Below are 23,791 nucleotides of genomic sequence, written 5' to 3' on the forward strand. Positions count from 1 at the left end.
GTACAATGAAACGATCGAACGGGAAAATCATTGGTCCGGCAATAAAAACTGCTACAGCCTCAACGAATATCCAGGGAGCAGAAATTCCGTCAGGATAAGCAATGCACTTGGCGTTTCGCAATCCGTCCGCGATCCCACTACCAGCTCCCTGGTGCCCAGCACACACCGTCTCTATTTCCTAACCTACTTGTCGAACGCGTGCAGGATATGTAGGTGGTTAGCCAAGCAGGCGGCTCGGTATCAGGAGAGCAGACAGGTAGAAAGAGAGTATACAGACACGCCAAAAGGAGAACGATACGCCGTGGACCGAACGGAGAGGAACAAGATGGGAACGGCACCGGCGGCGGAACGAGAGGAACCGGGATATACAGAGAGAGAGACTAAGAGAGAAAAGAAGAATGGTGGGGTTAGGTACGAGGCGGTTCAAGCACGTGGGGCCTACTCGGTGTGTGTCTCCTCGTTCAGTAGTGCTCTCTCGGTTGCCTTCGAACGATTTCGCACCGGATGTCCATCGAGCCCCGTCGTCGTCGACGTACTACTCGGTGAAGTTTGTTCGTTCAATCGTCGCCGTGTTTCCGTCCGGAAGAATCGAGAATGTGACCATTCGTCAGTAGCAACTCACTCGCACCAGGCATCGAGGAATCGATATTTCAACCAAGGGCGAAAATCAACGATAATGGCTTTGACATCGAGAGTTTTGTTAGCGTGCGCCTTGATCGTTGTTCTACCAGTCGATGTGATACCAGTAGAACACTTTCCCACCGATTATCGTGGTTACAACACCAATCACAGGCTACTTTGGCCGCTTTGGTACCACGAGAAATCAACTCGAACGCGACACGATCGCGACGACAGGGATTTTCAGCTGACGACTACCACGAAGAGCTTGTCCCGCCAGGATAGCTTTCGCACGGACAAAACGGTTTCGACGACATCACCGTCGATCAGCCAGTCGAGATATCACGTGGAACAGCGTGTGCACGAGCAACGACCTGGCTCGTCGAAACAGGAGAAATTCACCGGGGTGATGAAATACGCTGGCACTAGAACGGTCGCTTACGCCGGTTATCATAATAATCATCGTCACCAGCCGAGAGAAGCGGTCACTCAGAACTATCAACATGTTGCGACGACACCGTCGACGTACACGAGGCATCATCCCGGGTAAGTGAATGTTTCGTGATTTGACGTTCCTACTAGGAATTAGGCGGTTCAATACCTTCGACAACTGTGTCTGGGTTCATTATGAACCAGGATTTTAGAAATTCCACCTACAATGTTACCGTACAGAAACTGATTGAAGTTTACAATTGAACCGCTAACTGCGTAAAGGGGATATCTCCATTGTTCTAAGGAAATCGCTTTTTGGTAGGGTACCACTTGTCTGGCTGAACACACTGTTTATTACACGAAAGAGTCATATCTATACATTACCTAGCGAGCTATGGACGTAAATAATTATTATTGACGTGTCCCCTTTCTGCAGTTAGCGATTCAGTTGTTTGTATTAGTAGTTCATAAGGAGACCAGCATATTCTAAAGAAATACGTTCCCAAGCACATCTAAAGCAGATGAACAAGGGTCGATTTGGACTCAGGTACCGCCATCTATTCGATCATTAAGAACGTACGTCTTCTGTGAGTTAATATTAGGGTGAGTCATATGTAACCTGAGGATGTTTATGTAAATACAGACTTTTATGGCTTAAGTTACGAGGACTGAAATCAAACAGAAACTTGTTTGTTATATTAATGGGTCTATCTAATTTATAATAAAGTAAGAATCAAATTTTTATTAAACGTTTTAGTACACGGAGTTTTAGATAACCATGCATACCATAAAATTTGTAGTCTTGTCTGTAGAAATTCTGAATGTTCTGCAGTCCGTTATCATATGTGTTTAGATTGTGTACATATATCCAAGGGTAAGACAATCTAGAAAATGTATCTAAGGGTAAGACAATATAGAAAATGTTGACAGCAATAGATTCGAGAATATGAACACGTGCGCGTTTAAAATGAATAAATGGGAAAAGAATCGATCTTTTTATTTCGACAGAGTTTAAATGTTTAGTGTATAAATTTTCTCAAAACTTTGTGTTGAAGTATGTAACAGATCGTGAAGGTATACGATCTTTACATTGTTAGCGTGTCATATTAAGTTGGGATTAAATACAGGTGGATTAAATCTCGCATTTACGACATGTGTGATATATCACTTCTGTATACATATTTTTATTTTTATTTTTTTACTTATTCTCTTCGGTTCTTTTCTTGTTTTTTTGTTGTGTATTTTCTTTCGTGGTGTGATAAGGACTTTGTTATTATCATAAACAGTGGTTGGTGACTCGTTCAATTGGCCATGTAGCAATTTATTTTCCGTTTTCAATCATTTATTAGAATCCGTGATTGTTGACTATATAAAATAGCGTTAGAAATCTCAATTGCTTTATAGATGCACGCTCCCGCTGTTAAGTATTAGAACACTTATCAAATATATGGAGTAAATGTTACATAGCGTCAGGAAATTGCTGGAAATCTAAACAAAATATTGTTTGGGGGACACTAAAGCTTGATTGACAACGCTTACACTTTTCTTAAATAATAAAAGTAGTATAAAATATATTGCTCTTTCGAAATGCCACATTTTGTTCGTACAAATAAGGTGTCCCAATACACATCACCGACAGTGTATATGTTGATGTATCTATGTCTGGACCCCAGAACCAGACTATATTAAGTCCACTCTTTTTTACACATTAAATTTTACACTCCTTCCGATCGTAAAAATTATTCCGTTCTAAGTTGTTTAGTTTTTAACATCATAGTGTAAAAACTATACTAAGACCATATTTTATTCCGAGCCAAACAAAAGTTTATCACCTAGGGGACTTAATGCAATGTCCACCATTCCAACATATCCAGACTTGTCTTAAGTTCATTCAATAGTTCGAAGGTAGTGATTGTTCCTCGTTGAATTCCTAACGAAGGGTTCCAAAGTTACAAGACGTTTGCACCTTTATTTTGCTCTTCTCTGAAGTTTAGTAAGTGTGACTTAATATACTCTGGCTCTGAGGTCTTGAATATGAGTATTCAATAGGCAAGTGTCTATAAAAGGGAACATAGAAGCCAAATCTTGCGTTTGATTTTTCTTATTGTTACCAACATGGTCAACATTAACAATTTCGTCCCAAACATTGCATCCCTTGAAACAATCTTTTAATTTTCGTACTATTTAACCTTCCGTAGGCAATATGGGCCGTTGAAGACTTAAGCGAATTCTTAAGTTTTCGGGACTGCCCTCCAAATTTTTATTTTTATTGAAATAAATTTTAAACATTAGACTTAACAAACGGTTGTATAACATTTTGGAGACTTTAATGAGTATCCTAGAGTTTTTGCAGATTTTTCGATTCCCTAAAACAGTAACAAAAATTAGACTTGTACATAAACGACCCATTTTGCCTAGGGAGTGTGAAAAAATATGTGTGTCTATGGAGGGTTATGAATCAGAAAGAAGTGAAAGATGACAAGTAATATAAAGTAAGAAAAAGTCAACAAGTTATATTAGTTAGCACTGAAAAGATATAAACATCCCGTTCTGTGTATGACAAAAGACATTCCACATCCACTACGATCTAATGTAACAAAAAACCCGCAGAGGTAATAGTATTGGTCAATGTTCGTATCATTTCTGTCTATAATCAGATCAAAGTAACTTTAAAATCCCCGATTCGAACTTAAAAGCGATATCTGCTCGTAATCTACCTAGAACAGCGTATATCGAACAGATCGGGAAGCACATTTCACCAAATTGCGCAATAAAATGCACACAGTCGTTCTGTTACACTGGACAAAACCCACACTAAACGGCGCATTGAACTTTGGTGCAACAATCCGCGATCGAACGATATCAATTTCGTTGAGATATCCATCTACTTGAAATACTGACTTAGATCGTCCTTCTGCATTGTAAAATGGAACGTTCCCGACGCATCGTAACTACCCTCGAGCCGTGAACGAGTAAGTGTCCGGTATCAAGCGCCGATGGAGCGATGAAGAATGGACGTTAAATTCGAGCGTAAAAGTTTACGATCTGCCGGACAAAGCGCAATTCACGCATTTAAATGAGTCCGCGGCGCGCTGTTAGGCATACGGCTTGAGGGATTATTTCGCGGCACGTTAATTGATGACTGCGCTCTTCGTAATCTTTTTGTTACGTATAAAGAATGTCCTCTCATACTTCTCGCTCTAATAGTCTGAGCTCGTACCCGGCATAGGAGAACGCCCTTACGTTTTCGTTATCTCGTGAGTAAGCGAGGTAGTAAAACCCGTTCCCACGATGTGGTAACCGAAAAAGTAGTAAGCGTGACGCAGCTTCAACTGTCAAAAATTTCCTCATATGGAAATTTCATAGCATCCCCACCACTTTCTAGGCCTATACAGGGTGTAACAAAAATGTTGTCCGGCCCGGAAACGGGGCACTCGGGGGGTGAATTGGAACAACTTTTTCCTTAGCAACAATGTAATCTGAGGCTTCGTTACCGAGATATTAACGAAAAACCCCGACCAATCAGAGCGCGAGTTTGCCAGCTGAGTTCCCGCGCTAGCGGTATTACGCGCTGCGATTTGTAGCCAACGCTACCGCGGGATTATAGTAATACCTTGGTATTACGTTATGAAAACGCTATTATTCTGTTATTATACGTGTTTCTCTATACTTGATTATAAAAATATTTATATGCAAGAAATGTTACATTGACAATACTTCTGGTAATATTAGTGCACAATCGTGAGTTGCTTAAACTTTTCAAATGGAAAATACCAGAAATTTAATAACAATATGTTCGGTATATGTGTAAATTATGCATTAATAACTCTCATTATTAAATTAAAATATTATCCATTTATACAATAGTTAATCCTTCGTAGCGCCTCATACAATGTGAAAATTGCTCAAGTTTACAAGAAAATACAATCACACTTGTATCTGGAACATTCAAGTAAATCTATCGAGCCCGTCACCATAATTTTAATCTACAAATATTCAAGGCACAAAAATTAATATAAATATATTGGTCCAAAGATAGAGTTTGATCTCATTACAAAAACAGCAGAATAACACTGAATATACTCCCTCAGCTAACAAGATTAATGTATCAGAAAAATTGTAAATTGACTTTAAAAAGATTTCCTTAACACTTTGATTGCCACATCGCCTGAATATGGGTCACATGTGCATTGAAAAGGGCCTGGGTTATTTAAATATCGTTATAAAATTTTTGCGTAAAATTAATGTCACAGTATAATTTAAACGAAGACCAACAGCCTCTATTAACTAAACGTGCATATTTTCGACGATTTATGTCTTAAAACATAAAATGAAGTGTGTCTGGTTACGTATGACCTTTTTCACTGTGGCAGTCAACATATTAAATAACAAAAAAATATATATATATACCCGTATAAACTACTAAAACCGAATAAAGTAACTGACGAATAACATATAATAATAATTGCCGATCACGCCTTATTTAACGCTGAAAAATTCAACATAAATGCGTTTACACTTTCAATATCCTTGCGCCACCATTTATAAAATTAATTCTCCCTACATAAATTGCATATAAAATCCCGAAAAAGGAAGGTGTCCTGGATGTTAATCAACCATCACTTATATTACCAGCAACAAACACAGCAACAGTGCACGATCTGCACGGATGTATGAATACACACGAGCGAGATCAGCCCCTTCCTCGTCACAAAAGAAACGCCGACATCGGCGGGTCGGCTTTTGCCGCTTAATTAATCGGCCAATTAATTATCTCGCGCGTAACGCGTTCCTCTGTCACGTGCAATTATTGGGATTGTTGGTGCGCGACCGCGTCGCTTTTCCCCTCCAACCGCTCGGATCGGCTTAAAGGTTTCCGTGTAATATTAGGTTGCTGCAAAAGTACTGACCCTTTCGAATGTTCAGTGAAAGAAAAATGTATTCATACACTAGTGGCGCTTATTACGAACTGACAATGTTATTTTCACTAAATATTAGACTGTGAATGATTTACAGTCGATGTTCGAGTATCGGGAATTAGTAGAGAAACAACAATAGTGCTTAAATAACAGAATTTCTAGATAATAGAACTACAACTTTTCTATGTTTATGTGTATATGTATATACAGTGAGTCACAGAAGTATTTGACTCTCGTAATTCTTGAATTCGAATGACTACTAATTCTTTAACAATATTTGTAAATGTTCTGAAATGTTTATCAATAAGGATCTGTAGTGCAATAACTAACCTTTCGAATGATGCGTTTATTGAAAAATAACAATTCATAGTAATATAAATGAAAACTCACAGAAATATAGTAATATAGTAATATAGTATACATATAAATTTATAAATGAAGCTCACAAAAGTATTTGTACTCGTACCAGTTGCATCCTTAATCTTTGTGGAATTGAAATATTTGTAAATATTTGTAAATTTCCTGTGGCCCCTTAAATTGTACGAATTAGGATACTTGTATGAGATTAAATTTTCGATAATTTGCTTAAGTTTGCATTTACTTATATTACTATTTTCAATTAATAATATATCATTCGAAAGCGCAGTTATTGCATAATATATCCATACTGATAAAAGTTTCAGAATGTGTATTGTTAAAGAATATTGATCATTCGAAATCAAGAATTGCGAGGGTACGAATAATTCTTGTGACACACTGTAATTACAACGACACATTAGATTTTCATTCCTTACAAAGAACAAAACAGCAGGCAAACATATGTGATTTCTTCCTACAGATGATAAAAAAAAGTTTTTCGATGTAGAAGAAAACTCAAATATTTCTTCTGCGGTTAATCGAAGATTAATTTTCATTCCATAGTAAGTTTGTAATAACATTTTCAAAAAATAATGCGTTCTCTTGTTTAGATCTATTATAAATTTAGTATGATTTTACTATGATTATAACTAGATACACTGGGAATTTTATACATTTATAATAGATGCAGTTGCATAAAATGCAGTAAAATAGTAATTTTAATATTCTTTAACAATATTCTCTTTTCTCCTTTAACTAATAATAGTATGTCTTAACTTGTACATTCAGAAAGACGAATTAACTCGTCATTTTAACCTGGTTACATCTCCTAATGATTTTTTGTTCTTCTTTTCATTTACCTAAAGGTCTCTGCACTTTCTTATATCCAAATACTTGTGTCAGTATCTAGAATGTGTGGCGGCACTACCTCCTAGATTCGCCACCAGAGGTCTACCGAGTTGACACCTTTTCCGCAACTACCTGAAGCCTTCCTCGGTCGTATATATTGGGTTGGCAAGAAAGTAATTTCGGTTTTGTAGTGTGAAATAAAACTCATTTTTTTTATACAAAGAATAAACTTTAATCAATTATATATTTTCCATTTTGTTCAATGACCTTTTGCCATCTTCCTTGCAGCTTCATGATTCCGCGCTCATAGAATTTCTGGTCCTTATCAGCAAAAAACTGAACCAAGTGCGACTTAAGGTCATCATCACTTGTAAAAGTTTTACCATTCAAAGAGTTTTGCAAACTTCGAAATAAATGGTAATCAGATGGTGCCATATCAGGGCTGTATGGGGGATGCGACATCACTTCCCAACCAAGCTCCAATAATTTCCCACTAGTTACTAAAGATGTGTGAGGCCTTGCATTATCATGGTGGAACACAATTCCTTTGCGATTTGCCAATTCTGGCCGTTTTTCTTTTATTGCTTCATCCAGTTTCAATAGTTGTTGACAGTAAACATCTGAATTGATCGTCTGGTTTCTTGGAAGCAACTCAAAATACACAACACCTTTGTAGTCCCACCAAATTGACAACATGACCTTTTTTTGATGCAATTCAGCTTTAGATGTGGATTGTGCTGGTTCATCACGCTTGGACCATGATCGTTTTCGAATAATGTTACTGTACATGACCCATTTTAACCAGTGATGATACGTTTCAAAAAAGGATTGGCTTCATTGCGCTTGAGATGCATATCGCAAATATTGATTCGTTGTGTTAAGTGAATCTCTTTCAATATATGCGGAACCCAAATATAGAGCTTCTTAGCGAGTCCAAGAAATTTTAAGTGATTTTCAATTGTTGTATGCGATACATTTAACCTCTCTGCAATCTCTCGAACAGTTATGTGACGATCCTCTCCAATTATGGCTTTGATTTGGCATCATCAACTTCAGTAGGTCGACCAGAACGTTGGTCATCTTTGAGTGAAAAATCTCCAGAACGGAATTTTTTAAACCAATTCTGACACGTGCGATCTGTTATTCAATCAACACCATAAACTTCACATATCTCTTTGTGGGCCTCAGCAGCTTTCTTTCCTTTACGAAAAAAAAAAAAAGAGCAAAATATGCCGAAAATGTTCGTTTTTGCACTCCATGTTAAAATTGACCCTGAACTAACAGCTACAAACAAAAATTTGTACAACTTGCTTCTGAAGTAACCTAAATGTGACTGATATCAAATGTCAACAGGAAAAAAACCATAACGCAGACAGGAGTCCTTCAAAACGCTTACAACGCTATCTATGTGTCACAACCGAAAATACTTTCTTGCCAACCCAATACATACGTCCTTAACCGACCATCGTATATCCCCGAATCTAAGGCAGAGTCTGCTAGGTATTCTTACTGACGAGTCAACTACCAGACGCAGGACAAAACGCTCCCTCTCCTACCCTTTTCACATTTTCCAGTCTACAGATTGCCGCCAAACATGTGTATTATACATTGTGTTCGCATTTGTTCTAGGGTAAACCATATCAAATTGTTTGTATCCGTTTTAATTGCACATTCATTGACACTGAGATTCGCAAAGTTGGCCAGTAGGTCAATACAAAATTAATATAATCCTAATTCCTGTTTTAATATAATTCTTATAGAGGTCATACTTTTTCCTTCTATTTGACGCAGAATTTATATTATAGAGTTACAATTAAACAATTGAACACCGAAAACAACATTCATACGACCAAAACGTGCAACATTCAGCGAAATTAGAAATCTCTGTTCCACAAAGGAATACAGTGTTGTATCTGCGTCACGTATGCGAACACTCCTCGCTTCTTTCTGCGTCTGCGGATATTATCTCCCAACAGCGTCCGGATCATTTTGCACCGTTTCAATGACTGCTCGTCAAGGCGAAGCGTTCACACCAAGCTCGATGCACCGGTTGCACGTGAACGTGGACACCTTTGTCCGCGTGAAACAAAGGTCTCCTTGCCACGCACGGTGAAAGAAGCGGGCGAGGCGCCGGGTATCCCTCCTTACTATTTAGCCTGAACGCGATAATTTACCGTGCGCCTACTGTTCCCTCTTGCCCTCTGTTCTTTACCCTTTTGTCCTCGATCTACCTTGCTACCGATCGAGCTACCCAGATTCAAGGTCTGATCAAAAAAGTTCGTGCACTTATGTACAAATGTTGAAATAATTTTTTTAGTGTTCAGCTGTTGAGCTCCTCCGGCGATTTCTTTATTATTGTCCCTCGCGTGGCGAAACCTAGTCTAGAAAATTACGTATAATTAATCATAATTGGGGGCGAAACATGGATCTATGATTACGATGTGGAGACGGAGCAACAATCGAGCCAGTAGGCTTCATATTTGAACGGCACATAGCGCTTTCTTTGGACGTGACATTCTTCACCTACTGGCTCGATTACTACTTCGTCACCACATTGTAAATACAGACCCATGTTTCACCTCCAGTTATGATTAATTTGAAGAACTTTTAATTCGTTCCCCTCGCCTTAAACAGGTGCTAAAAGGACAATGTTTCGCCACGCGAGAGACAATAATCAAGAAATTGCAGGAGGTTTGATTCCTGAGTATGTTTATCATGCCGTTTTCAATATCTGATAAACCAAGGATTTAAAGTGTGTACAGGGCAGAATGAGGTTACTGTAAATATGAATCTACGGAATTCTTGTTGTGTAAACGTATGTACGGTACCATAGTGTACAGACGTGGGTCTGTCATGTCCAATGGGTTTTTCCGAAAAACCTGAAAAAAATTCATGCAGTATGTTCAGACAATCTAAATTAAGACACCAACCCAACAACTTTTTTAAGGCAAAGTGTACCACCCGTCAGTTTTCGAGAAACCCATACCTCTCGAACTAGCTCAGACACGAAAGATCCACGTTTATACATTAAGGATTAAGATTAATAATTATAATAAATAATTTACACATAAAGTCCTTGAACTTTTCGACCGGACGTTGTACATCTACAGGCTGAAGATCATTATGTCCACAGTCGACAAAGACGACCTCCGTTCGACGGACGCCGCGTGTGAAACGGGTGACCGACCGTCGACTCTTTAAATTTTTATTGGTGAGACACTAATGATACTTAAAACGCGATTTAGAGGCGACGGACAAAATTCGAAGGCGATGGCCGGGATAGTCGATCCCGGAGTGCAGTGAAGGAATTCGAGGTCGGACGGATTGATCCGTTGACTGCTGCTCCGGTGTCCATAAACTGGATGAGGGTGATTTTGCTTCGATATGAATGTTAGATAAGATTCTTATGTGTAAATTTATTATGTTCGATTAAGTACTTTTTCTCTAATAAATTCTTCATTTTCTACTACTTAGTTATAAAAACAATCATTCTGTAATAATGGTTTTATTGGCAATTCTCAACGAAAAAGTCCTCGCTGCTTGAAGAATTCTTTTTTAACGGTTTTGTTGGAGATTGTTGGAATGTATCCTCTGTGATCAGCTGTAAATGAGGATGGATGGTATTTCATGTATAAGTTAGTTTGGGTGAATTGTGATTCTATTTGTGTATTTGATCCTGAATCTGATTACTTCATGTTTAATTGAAGGTATATGGCTCGTGGTACTTCCCCATAATTAGATGGCACATGTCCAAATTGGATGTAATACGGTTTTATAAATTGGCAGTTTTAATTTCAAGATCGAGTTTCGACAGCCTTCCAAGTAACCAATACATTCCTTTTCTCTTTAATTTGATTTATTTTAGCTTGATGCCTCCATGTCAATTTACTATCCAGGTGAAGTCCCAGGTACTTCACTGAATGAACTACTTGAGGGGATCAGGGAGTTATTAATCTGCACATCATTCCTTTGTTGCTTCTTCGGAATAAATATTATGCGATCATGTTTGTTCGGATATGCTGTAATTTTCTGATTGTTAAGCGATATTTCTCCGGAGACAAATATTAGTTCCTCTACTTCGTCTTTCCCGAATGGATCTACGAACTATGCGTAGTACTCCCATGCTCAGCCTTTGCCATTTTACTTGATTGATCGGTTGACGTCGATACGAAGGGACATGAATAATGAATGTCTAGATAGTTCCAAGTACCACAGAGAATCATCCTGCCACGTCACTTCATAAAACATGCAGTGCGTAGTCGTTTACATTGTCCATTATCTGTTGCCATTTACCTTCCCATTGCTGTGCCCATTGATCGGTTGATAAATGGTCCAAGTCACGGGGAGATAGGCAGAACTGTTACATCCATATTGTCGAACAGTGGACTCGTTCGTTTTGTCGTTCGAATCGAGATCGTTCTTGCGCTTCGACGCAATTACCATTTTCCGATAGTGAACACGCGGCAATAAAACGGGGGACAGTATGACAACCAGGAAAAACGTTCTTTTCAGTTGAACCCGCCGATCAGTAGTTTTAGTTGGTGTTTACACAATTGAAGACTTTGGTGCAAAACACCGGTCATTGATCATTCTGGCAATTTTTAGGTTACAATGTATTCCACTAATAAAAAAGGGTCTAACGTTTGGTGCAAATAAATAGTCAAATGCTAGCAATAGAATAGTTGCTATAAAGAAATACATTACTTTTTCTTTTACCGACTTTGAAACGGAGGAGATATACAATTCAACAAATTTTAACAAAATGATAACATTTACAAAAAATTTTCGATTTCTTTTGTTTATTATACACTATTGTTTTTAATCACAAATTATTCCCTTACAATAGTTTAAATTAGTTCCCTTTCAGTTTTTTCCTTAGGGTTACTGCCTAACTAATGATAATGAAAACCATGGTACGTTGGCCTATTGGTCCACTAGTATTGCCCCCTAGATTAAAAAGTACGAAATAAAAAAATGTTTTCAGAAAATGTGGACCGACTTCGTAATGCGATAAAAAGGAGAAAATAACTTCTATACGAATAATCAAAATAGAAGTTATTTTCTGTTTTAACTCATTTCGAAGTCAGTTCGCATTTTTTGAAAAAATGCATTATTATATAAAGAAACCAAATGCAGCACTATCTCCAAAAAACCCTGTTCCGGTCTTTCGCGTATAAAACCAGCTAGAGTTGATGATATTCTTAACTTACCTGATTATTATGTACCAAAAAGTGGTGAACAGTATTACTAACAAATACTTAGACTCATATAGGTTAAGTGCTCAGATAAATTGCAAATAATATATATATTACAAACGATTATGTTTTTGTATATTAATTTACTCTTTGTACATCATTTGAAATTTTAAAAGAACTATTGGTGTACATAATGTCTTTTTAGAAAAGTGGTGAACAGTATTACTAACAAATACTTAGACTCATATAGGTTAAGTGCTCAAATAAATTGCAAATAATATATATATTACAAACGATTATGTTTTTGTATACTAATTTACTCTTTGTACATCATTTGAAATTTTAAAAGAACTATTGGTGTACATAATGTCTTTTTGGGAACAAAAATCAGTCAGTGCCCCTGGAATAATACAATTTTTAATAAGATTAATTTCAAAAAGAGATTAAAACAACATAAAATGTATATTTGTATGACTTATAAGCAAAGCAAGCTATAAATCAACGGAAATAGATCCAATTTCTTAATGTTCCTGTAAAATCGTCATTTCTGAAGACGATCGGTTCTTGCACCAGAGTAGACACTTCAATCGTTATCTAAAAAAAATATTTTATAATTATTTACATTATTTACAAATCAATAAAAAATATAATGATTTACAAGTTAATAACAAATTAAAGTGTAGATGTCTAAAAGCACCATTTATCATAGTTCACTTACACTGTCATTCATTCATTACAAGAACACAGAGGTTTTAACATTAGACCTACAATCTACACTAGAATCTACACTAAATTAAATTACATAATATAGTGATGTATTCATGTATAATACAATTTAGTATAATACAGTAGTCGTAAATAAAGAAATCCGAAATCCGTTATTTTGACGGGGTTGTTAGTTATAGTGATAAATATTACAAATTCTAAAAAATAATATACAACTTGGTTCGCTCATTTCAAAATTATCATTGACCAAGGGTACATAATTCTTGTTATTCTATTGGTGAATGCGATGCAGTATGGTCGGAAAGTAAATGCTGACGTTTTTATGTTTTCATTGTATTATGCACATTAATTATTGCTTCGTTAAGTGATAAATTACGTTTTATGTATCACTCTGTATGTCAAATGTTTCCCAATCGTTACTTTACAATCAACGCCGGTATATTCTTGCCATAGATACTTTCCGGCAACGAGATTAATAGTTGGCACGGTTATTGAACCGCGGCTAAACAAACAAATAAGTGAACGGTCTCAAGCTATCTACCTTGACACACGTATCCGGTTAGCTGGTTACAATTCGACATACTGAATCATAGATTGGACCATTATGCACATTAGTAGAAATTTACGTCGTGGTATTTAGCATTTCCTCTTTAGAAACGTATTCTGGAGCAAATACGTATTAGAAGACATATCATTTTCAGTTAAGTATTATTTATATAAAATAGTATTCTACTTAAAACAATAAAGTGCTTTATTTTCTTCCGCATTACTTATTTCAGACTGAAACAATATCACAATTAATTTCAACTTTAAATTAAAAATGAACGATTAATTGAAATTCATCACGATTTTCTATAGTTTCCAAAATCTAGAGTCTAGACGAAACAAATCAGTAGGCACTGAATTTTTAGTCAAAATAAAGACGTGATAAATACTCAATAATCTGATTTAAAAAAAAATAGAGTAACTTAAGTTTGCTGCTTAAAAAAAGAATTCTTCCAAAACTTTTCTGTGTTACGGAATATATTAAATATGCCTCTCACTATGTTGGGAAAAAAATATCTGACGTACTATGTGCTTACTTTGAAAATTAATAATGAAAATCAGGTAACCTACCAAGCCTTGAAATATGTGTCCTTGTCAAAAAGTCAGAGGAAATGAACAGAAAGTGAATATCTTCTACAAATTTGTCAATGACAAAATATTGACAAAAGTATTTGACAGAACTAATTTATTCTGTGTAACAAGTAGCCACAATGTAGCATAAATATAAAAATTGGAAAAGACTTTGCCGTAAAACTCAGAAAACGTAGACGTTAATTTCAAAACGATACTATTATCTTTTAATGGCGATTATAATTAAATTTCATGGAATAGCACAATATATGCCAGAGTTGCGTGAAAGAAACCATTCATCAATAATGCGAACAGAGAAAAACGACTAGGTTTCGCTAAAACCTACTTAAATAAACCGATCGAATTTTGGAAACGTGTTATCTTCTCAGACGAAAGTAAGTTTAATATTTTGGGTTCGGATGGGAAGAAATTCATCTGGAGAAAATCCAATACTGAACTTCAACAAAAGAATTTTAGACCAATTGTTAAGTACGGCGGTAGATACGCGATGCTAAGAGGCTGTATGGCTTACAGTGCCGTTGGAAATATTACATTTATCGAGGGAAAAATGAATGCCGACAAGTACATCGTGGTGTTCCGTAATAATTTACAAGAAAGTGCAGTTAAATTGGACCTAAATGAAACTTATTATTTCCAACAAGACAACGACCAAAAGCACACCGCTAAAAAAACGGGAGAATGGTTGTTGTACAATGTTCCCAAACAATTGATTACACCACCACAATCCCCTGATATTAATCCTATAGAAAATTTATGGCACCCATTGGATCTAGAAGTAAGAAAAAGAAAAATATCTAATAAGACTGATTTACAACGAGTGATTCTGGAAGAGTGGCCAAAAATATCGATAACATGTATATGGAAAAGTTGTTCAGAATGATGACCTTGACAACATATTTCAAGATCATTGAAATCGATGAGGCTGGACCTATTCCCAATAATTACCGATTTTCACCGATTTTCACCGATTTTCGGACACTCTGTATGAACGATTCGGCATAGACTACATTGAGTCACAACGAACAAAAACTGCCCAGGGATAGCACGATCGTGACACGCATTCGACCCTTCCGAGCCCAAACAAGGCGAAGTCGATCAGGAAGACCGATGATCGGCGCCCCGGTTAAATATCCATTAGCGATCATTTTTCTGGCGGCGTCTACGGATACGCGGGTGAGGAGGTCAAAACCACCTTTGGAGAGAGGGCAGAGACGAAGGAGGACTCCTGGGGGAAGGGAGACACACAGGTACACGTACCTCGGTGAGAGCCAGATCAAGGTGTTCGTTGGCCCTCGGGTGGTCGAACCGGATGGCCGGTAATATTCCCCCGCGTAAATGGCCCAGTGAATAAAAAATTACCCCGGGCACCTCGGTGGCGCGCCAAGAATTCGTAGTCCCGGCGTAAGGTCGTCCTTCCCTGGTGATCTGCAAAATTCCCCTGGTCGGTTTATGGCCGGCATAAATGGACTTATCGCTGCCAAGTGTTCGAACGATGCGGTATCGATCGGGCGCGATACGCTGTGCTATTGCCTTGCGTTCCTGCGATTGCCTGAATAATTCATGACCGATTCCTTTTCTTCCCCTTTTTCGTTCAGCTGTGTTATTGCGGGCCCATAAAATGATAACTTCGCTGGCCTGGTGTGACGATCCACGATTAACTGCTTCGTGGAAATAGATTGTGCCGTCGCCGCCGCCACTGTCGCAACGGTACTTCCTTTTTCGGCGACCGGAAGTATACCGTGGATTGTAGGGGAACACGGTCAGGTTATTAGATTAAAGACTAATTTCATTAGTAACCTCTGCTAGTAGTCATTCTTGGTCATTGGCTTTGAAATATAGCAAGACCACCCCGATTATGCAAATTGGTGAAAACAAAAAATTATTAGTTAGTTCACATGTGTACAGTGTTAACTCTTTCATTCCTAACTTATTTAACAATGACGAGAAAATATTTGTTTTTGCATTTTTCTCTGTATCAATGATACACAAAAACATTTTAATATTTTGAAAGCGTTTGGTGCCATTTTTCATTCATTGTCATTTGGCACATAAGACATAAGACATAAGACAGTATATTATACTTTCAAAATCAATTTTCCAGAAAACGAAGACTTATTGCAAAAAATTGTATTCTTCATTTTTGATTTATTTCTTCATATAGAATCGCACAATATTCGATAGTTTTATACTTTGCGGGACATACTGTACACTTTGTGAAGCATGACACTTTAACTCTTAAGCAATCTTTCCAAATTCACTGTTTATTAAAGGACTTATCAGCAACAAACACCTGTCCACTACGCACTATAAACATTCTTATGTTACAGTCCCTGGTCAAAAAATTAGGGTCACCGATAAGGTCAACCAATTCCGTAATTCAATTTATCCCTCGATTACTTACGAAATTATCAATAACTAATGATAACAATTAAATCATGATACTGCGTATAAAGGGTTCAGAGATTTATCCGACCATCTCACATATTCTACAATTCTCGCAGTTCCATTAACCTGAAATGCATTTTGGGGTACTGATGAATATACTAACCAGTCTAGGAAAAGAAAGTAATTTTTAATCTGTAAATTATTTATTAGCTCAATGAATAATTCGGTATACGGTTCATGTATTTTCCCATTTACCGCCATTTTCACCATGCCGACCAAAAATAGGGACCCTTGAAAATCGTCAAGACGAGGATGTGCCGTAAGAGGACAACCCCAAGTGCGAAAACGACAGACGTCGTGCCACTGACGGTCCGTGTCGTGACGGCACAGTGTAGACGCGCGTGTAGAGTGTCATGCCCGAAACGGTCCGTGCCGGGATTCGCTACGCGACGGTCTCTGCCGTATGGTGTAAACCAACCTGTATGCGATGGTTTCCGCGCAGTCGAGCAGAGTCGGCTTCCCTACGTTGCAGCGAATCACAGTACGGGCTCCCCCACTACTTCTATCGCCATGTTACAACTTACGTTCTCCTCTGAATGCATACTAAATTGAATTATGTAATAGAATATCATACGATATAATACGATATAATGTAAAATATACTATAAATTAAAGGTCGACATAAATTCCGAAATAGGCATCTTTACGATTATTGTAATTATAAAATAAGAACTCTGATATTTATTATTTTAACGGATCTGGTACTTCGCTAGTACAGTTACATTCACTTATCGATTATTTTGCTGGAATGGAAAAAGAATGAAAAAATCGCGAATGCCCAACAGTTCTTCTCGCAACAACATTCGAACGGAACGTTACGGGACGGTGATGTTATCGTTCGCGACAGCGTCAGACAGCGCGGCGTTGCGGTGAACGGCGTGTAAAACGATGGAGATGCATCGCAAAAAATAATGAGCGTTGGCGAGGCAGTTTTACGAGCGAGTAATTACTTCGCTGGGAACCGATAACCAGTTATCAAGTAATTTTGTAATTTGGAAGCTTCGCTGGCCTGCGCTACTCGCCCGCGGCTTCCATCACCGGCACTCCGTATTCCGCGAACGCGCGAAAAACCATCGAAGCTGATCGTAAAAACAGCTCGTAGTCGTCCGATTAGAATAATTCTATGTAATACATTACGTTACGTTTTATAGGATTGTTTTGTAAGCTAGTTAATCTCACGAAGGGTTTTGTTCCTGTTTCGTCATATAATTTTGTTCCGTTATAAAGTGTTCGGCGAGATTGCATTAGAGCTTTACGACCTCACCAGGTTGAATTAACCTTGTATCAGTAGTTAGGTTGATGGAACAAATTACTTTGTGGGAACAAATAACGATTTATTAAAAAGTAAAGAAGTAACAACGGAGATAACAAAGATAATGTGGATTTATGTACAGAGGTAGACTATTCGATGATTGAATTTCGACTGATGATTCTGGCTGGAGGTGACATCATTTTTTTCGGCATCTTAAACTAATTTGTTTAACTCTTTAACTACGGCGTATATATACGCCGTCTAAATTTTTCTTATTATTACGCATTTATTGTTTTATTAAACTGGTCTGACTGACATTCGCATCGCGTCCTATACGGGGTGAGTCACCTAAGACTTTCACCTGAAATATCTCTGTTGGTTTTAATGATATGAAAAAATGTGTAAGGGAAAAATTACTTTATAACATTTTTCGAAAATTTAAAAAATGGAGTAATATTGCAAATACATTTTAAATGTTACGTATTTTAACACACATGTGAAATACATATTTATTTTTCTTACACTTTCAAACTTTCTCAAAACGCATTTTTTCTTCTACCGATTGTGGAAATTTTATTACTGATTTTGCTTGTTTAGTGGAAGCGTCTGGATATAAATTAAATCTGTGGAAGCACTTTTCACGAGTAAAGTAATTAATCTTTATTTCTTCGGTTTACATGAGCGGTAACAGTTCTTTGGAAGTGCATCGGTTCCAACGTTCATTATGTTGAATCACCTACACTTGATCATTTAAGAAATCCATAATATTGTTGCTGACTCTATGGAATGTGGACTCTGCCATATTAAATCTTCCTGCCACATTTCTAATGCAGGTTTTATTACCTGCAAACCTGCAACACAGTAATATTTTTAAAAAAATTAAATGTTATTTAAACTTTTGGAGTAAGATTACATAAAAATAATTTGATTTTGTATTATACTGTTATAATTCCTGAATACTTTCTTACCACAAAAATGATAATAATGCCTAGTCACTAGAAATTGCACTTGTTCTATTATACGTAGTATGATAAAATTGTGAATTTTCATATAAATTTTGTATTTGTAAATATGTACTACGTTCAAGTCGAAAGTTTCTCTGAAACTAATGTATATAATTAACGTAATATATATGTACCATAACTAATTATATGTATTATATTTATAATTTTAATTTATACTTATTATATCTTATTATAGTGCATACTACAATAGATATAGTTAATATTTTGAATTATTCATATAAAATTACATACTTCTCTCTCTCTCTCTCTGAATATGTACTTATAATTTCTACATACTTATTAATTTTTATTCTCTCCTCCTTTTCGTGGTGTAATAAAATATTTTCCATTTCGTCATCACTACTACTGCTGCTTAATAATTCCATGAGCAATAATTCCCGGTCCATTGCGTTTTCTATTGCCGTTAAGTTCTATAGGTATATGTAATTACAGTACTTATACACCACACGATTTCGCGGCAAAGCCCGTGTCACCAGTGTCACCGAACCGCACTGCCGCAAAGATCAGTGCAACAAATTCGCCCTCGTTCAGTTCATTTGGTTTAGCCACGGTTTTTTGAACGAGATGCAAGCATTGACGTTTCCACGAGGCTCCTCGTTAATATATACAACGACGGGAGTCGACCCGTCAGATTGTTTAGCTGTCGGTCGGTCGCAGCTCGAGGAAAAAGAAGAGGCTGGCAAGACCCCTGTCGCTAACGAGTACCAGACTCAATATCCTTAAAACTTGCCTGAGCGATAAAAAGACGTCTTCTTTTCTTTGGGAGACGCGAAGAAGAACGGGGAGGACAAGTGGCGGCAGCCCAGAGGAAAAATATTCGTGAAGGGGACTGAACCCATTTGTCAGCTTTAAAAATAACTCCTTCAATTTTATGATAAACCATCGTTATGTACCGCGGCACTGTTCAGTTAACGGGTGAAAAAGAAAATATTGCCTCGCTGTGGCCGAACCGCGACGAATGAAGATGAGAGCCTGTTGAGAATATTTCGGGCACACGTGTGCCTCGAATGGAAATTTGTTTGGGACGTTGGTATCCCAGAAAAGTCGACGGTTTGGTAAAGATATTCTGCTCTTGGAAATAGGTTGGAAGTTCATGGAATTGTAAACTGTTGTAGAGAAATCAGAATCAAAGAAAAATTTATTCTTTTAACGAAGAGCTTTGTTAACCCTCCGCACGCAATTTTTCCTGACTTTCTTCCGAATTTTTATTTTTACTGGAATAAGTTTTGAGCCTTTGACTTAACGAACGATTGTATAATGTAGTAGAGGATTTGATAAATGTACCAATATTTGTCCTAAAGATTAGGCTTGAACATAAACGATCCACTTTGCGCCTACAGAATGTGAAAAAATATGTTCGGCTACGAAGGGTTAGGTAAAAGTCAATTGGAAATTATATTAACCTTTGTTAAAACTGTTAGTTCACTGTATCTTATACAATGTATTTGAACGTAGTGGGAGTGCATAAAATCCACAGCTTACAAGGGAAGGTTACAAACCTGAAAATTCTGATTTTAATGAAACTTCGCACGAATGTAGAGCATATTGATCTATGCTTAGAGCAATTTTTTTTTCATGCCCGCTTTCACTCTGAAGGGGTGAAATCAGCCCTTAAAGTTTTTACGTTTTTTCGTTTGCTTGATATAACTTTGTAACGGTACGAGATAGAGCAAAACTGTAAATACAGAAATTGTTCAGTTTTTTATGATCTATTGCGCTACCGAAAGAAAAATTTCCTATGATGCGTCATTTATGAACAAAATGATGTGAGTAATGCAAAGTTTTATAAAAAACAGAATTTTCGAGTTCGGAATCTTCCCTTGTTAGTCATACTTGATTCTTGCTAAAATGATAATAATTATAAAATCATTAAATTGTTTTTCAAGCAGCAATAATTTTATATTTGGTTATCATGTAAAAAATCTGGAAGTCCAACGTTTGTCCACTTATTGAAATCTAACAGTAAAGGAGAAACATGATGGAAACCTTAAAAAGTGAGCACAGACTGAACTGTTTCTCCTGTCACTGCTAAATTTTCTCATTCTACACTTTGCAAATAAACCACGGTATTAGTTTTTATATCAGCATTTCACTTAGGCAGACATAATCGTTTCATTCTATTTCTTTTATTATTAGGAAAGCACTATTTGTGTCGAATGTATGAATAATATTTACAATTGTGTTTTGCTCCTTCACCTTAGAACTACTGATGATGAACGCATATTTGTGCCGATGATTCTGAAAGTGGTCTAAGTTAATTAAATATTCGGTAAAAATGTTTTCATATTATTGTAACGTAAATCGATGTAACACCGTATAAGTTATACATTCAATTTTTTTAGATCTTTGACTTACAATTAGGCCACTTTCATAATGACCGGCACATTTATTCCTGTCGGACCGATAAACATAATAATATTTTGAAAACATTCTAATTTCTGAATCGTGTGTGTACAAATAAATTTATTCATGTTTATGCTACAATCAAAATTTGGGAGCCAGTCCTTCTGACTGCTTTGGTGGTTCTAGCGTTAAATAAAATATTTGTAGCCAGAGATGGTATTATTATAAATATACATGACCAAATATTTACTGTGGATTCGAAACTGAGTGTTTATTACAACATTCAGATATCAAGTACATAAGGCCACCGGAAAATTCAAGAAGTATCCAAAAATCGATTAACCGAAACATTAGATTACCTGTACATACAGACTCTGACTCATTGGTTGACACCACGCGCGGAAAAACTGAACAATATCCGCTCCGATAATTACATTTATTAAGATTCAATCGCAATGACCATTCATCTGACCTCCACTTATTTTCAACGTCGAGCAATGTTTTCATTTCAATTTACTCCGCGACACCGATAAACGTTGTTACTATCTTCAAATCGTATCTGTAGCACTGGCTGATCACCTCGCCGTACCAATAAGAGCAATGGGGCAACTGGAAGCGGCCGCGCTCACGGATGATTGCGATTTATTAATGAATCCGCGGGTCGGCCAGTCAGGCATGAATTCGAGAGGCTGGGACGCGGATCGTAACGCGGGAGTCATAACATTACTCGTCGTTTGCTAAGCAAGCACCGTTCCCCCCTCGCGAGTGAACGCCATGTTCCGCGCGTCGTGGCATCTGAATGTTGCGATTCATTTCGCGCGCGATTTTAATTGACGCCGTTGAATTACACCGCATTTGCATGCCAGACACGACGTGGTTCGTTCCGCGTGACGATCGCGGTGCTTTATTTCTGCGATTCGCGTGCCCCTCGGGATGCACGCATGTACAGATGTGTCGTGGGGGACGTGGCATAGCTAGTGATGGGTGATCAAACCGTTCAAACATGGTTGGAATCCCGACGAGTTGTTCCGTCAGTCCAAACACTTTTCAAACATTGCACACGCTCAGAGAACCTGAGCGCTTTAAAACCGCCACGACCAAACTCTGTTTGGACCGTTCGAAATTCTTGCAATCGAAAAGGTCCAAACATGTTTGGACTTATTTGTTCACAGACCCACCACTATGCACGGCCGACGCGGAACGTAACGCCCAGAATTATTATATCGCGCAATCCGAGTGAAGCAGGCCATACACGGTGAGGTTTACCTCGAGGCCTGGCCTCATGAGGTCGTCTCATGTTAGGGGAGCTAGGTCATCATAAGTGAAAAGGCTGAGAAAGAGATCAGTCACAGAGGGTGAGGCGTGCGAAGTGTGATGAGAGCGAGCGACAGCAAAATGTATAATATGTATCTAGTATTAGTATTAGTACATTGCGGTTGAAGTGATGTCGTGTCGGCTGATTTCGTCCAATTTTTCAAAAATTTGACATTAACCGTTTGAGTCCCAGGGGATATTGAAAAAACACTGTCGAAGAATCCCGGACAGCGCAACCGCGCTTCTCTAAATGAGTACGAGAAGACCCAAGCGGCGCGATAGCGCTTCTTTTATTTTATGTCGATAAATTGTTTGTTCATAACACAAAAATATTTTTAATTTGTAATTCCTTATTTTATGAAATACATCTGTATTATTACATATGCGTACTGTAAATTTATAAATATTTCAAGTTTTGTTCGATAAAAATTATTGAGAAGATAACAATGAAATACAAAATGTTTTATTGTGTAATGTATTATTGCACTATTATTATGGTATTGTACCTATTGTAAAATGTATGAATTACATTAAAAGAAGGAGCTGTGTGATTTACTTGCGTCAGTAAATCTGAGCGCGCGACTTTGACAGTCGATGACGCGTCGTCAGTTGTCCACAATGCTCGAAATGTGCTGGGTTTTCTCGACATAAAATCTGGACAGCGCGATCGCGCTACTTGGGACTCAAACGGTTAAATAGGAAGCTTTGACATGGTTCATTTTTTCGGGATTATCAACAAATGCTGTAAATTTTTTAAAAATCGGTGACTGACCGCAATTCCCCGTGCCTTTTGATGTAGAATGGCTCGCTAGCTCACGCCATTTTTCCCACGAAGCCTTAAGATTTACGAAAGGAAACGTAACACATGATTTGTACTAATATTTGTCTAACTCACTTCACATCCTTGTTTTTTTTATTTCCTGTCACCTCGTGTCTATAACACTGTAATTGTCCACGTATTTTTCTACATAACCTTAATATTGTTCTTCTTCTTTTGTATTTGCTTAAAAAACATTTTTATCACATTTTAACCGGAGCGATATTAAACAATCATTTTTTTGACGTTTGTCTACTGGCAGCCGCATTGCGGGACGTCTCAATCACTTACAAAACGGCGTTACTTCGAAGGAGCGATATTTATATTTGAAGCCATGTTAAGGGGGGGGGACTCCTTTGGGG

At 37.4% G+C, this 23,791-nt stretch overlaps 1 protein-coding gene across 1 annotated transcript in view; it reads left to right on the plus strand.

The window, feature by feature from the left end:
- The first annotated feature begins 406 nt into the window (after window positions 1–406).
- LOC107188766 overlaps window positions 407–23,791 on the plus strand; it is a 41,751-nt gene continuing 18,366 nt past the window's right edge. Inside the window, exon 1 of the mRNA XM_015577120.1 lies at window positions 407–1,164. Within this exon, the coding sequence (XP_015432606.1) occupies window positions 677–1,164 (488 nt within the window). The 5' untranslated portion in view covers window positions 407–676. The remainder of the gene's footprint in view (window positions 1,165–23,791) is intronic.

This window comes from Dufourea novaeangliae, unplaced genomic scaffold, assembly GCF_001272555.1.
Source record: "Dufourea novaeangliae isolate 0120121106 unplaced genomic scaffold, ASM127255v1 scaffold108, whole genome shotgun sequence".
Taxonomy (NCBI): Eukaryota; Metazoa; Arthropoda; class Insecta; order Hymenoptera; family Halictidae; genus Dufourea; species Dufourea novaeangliae.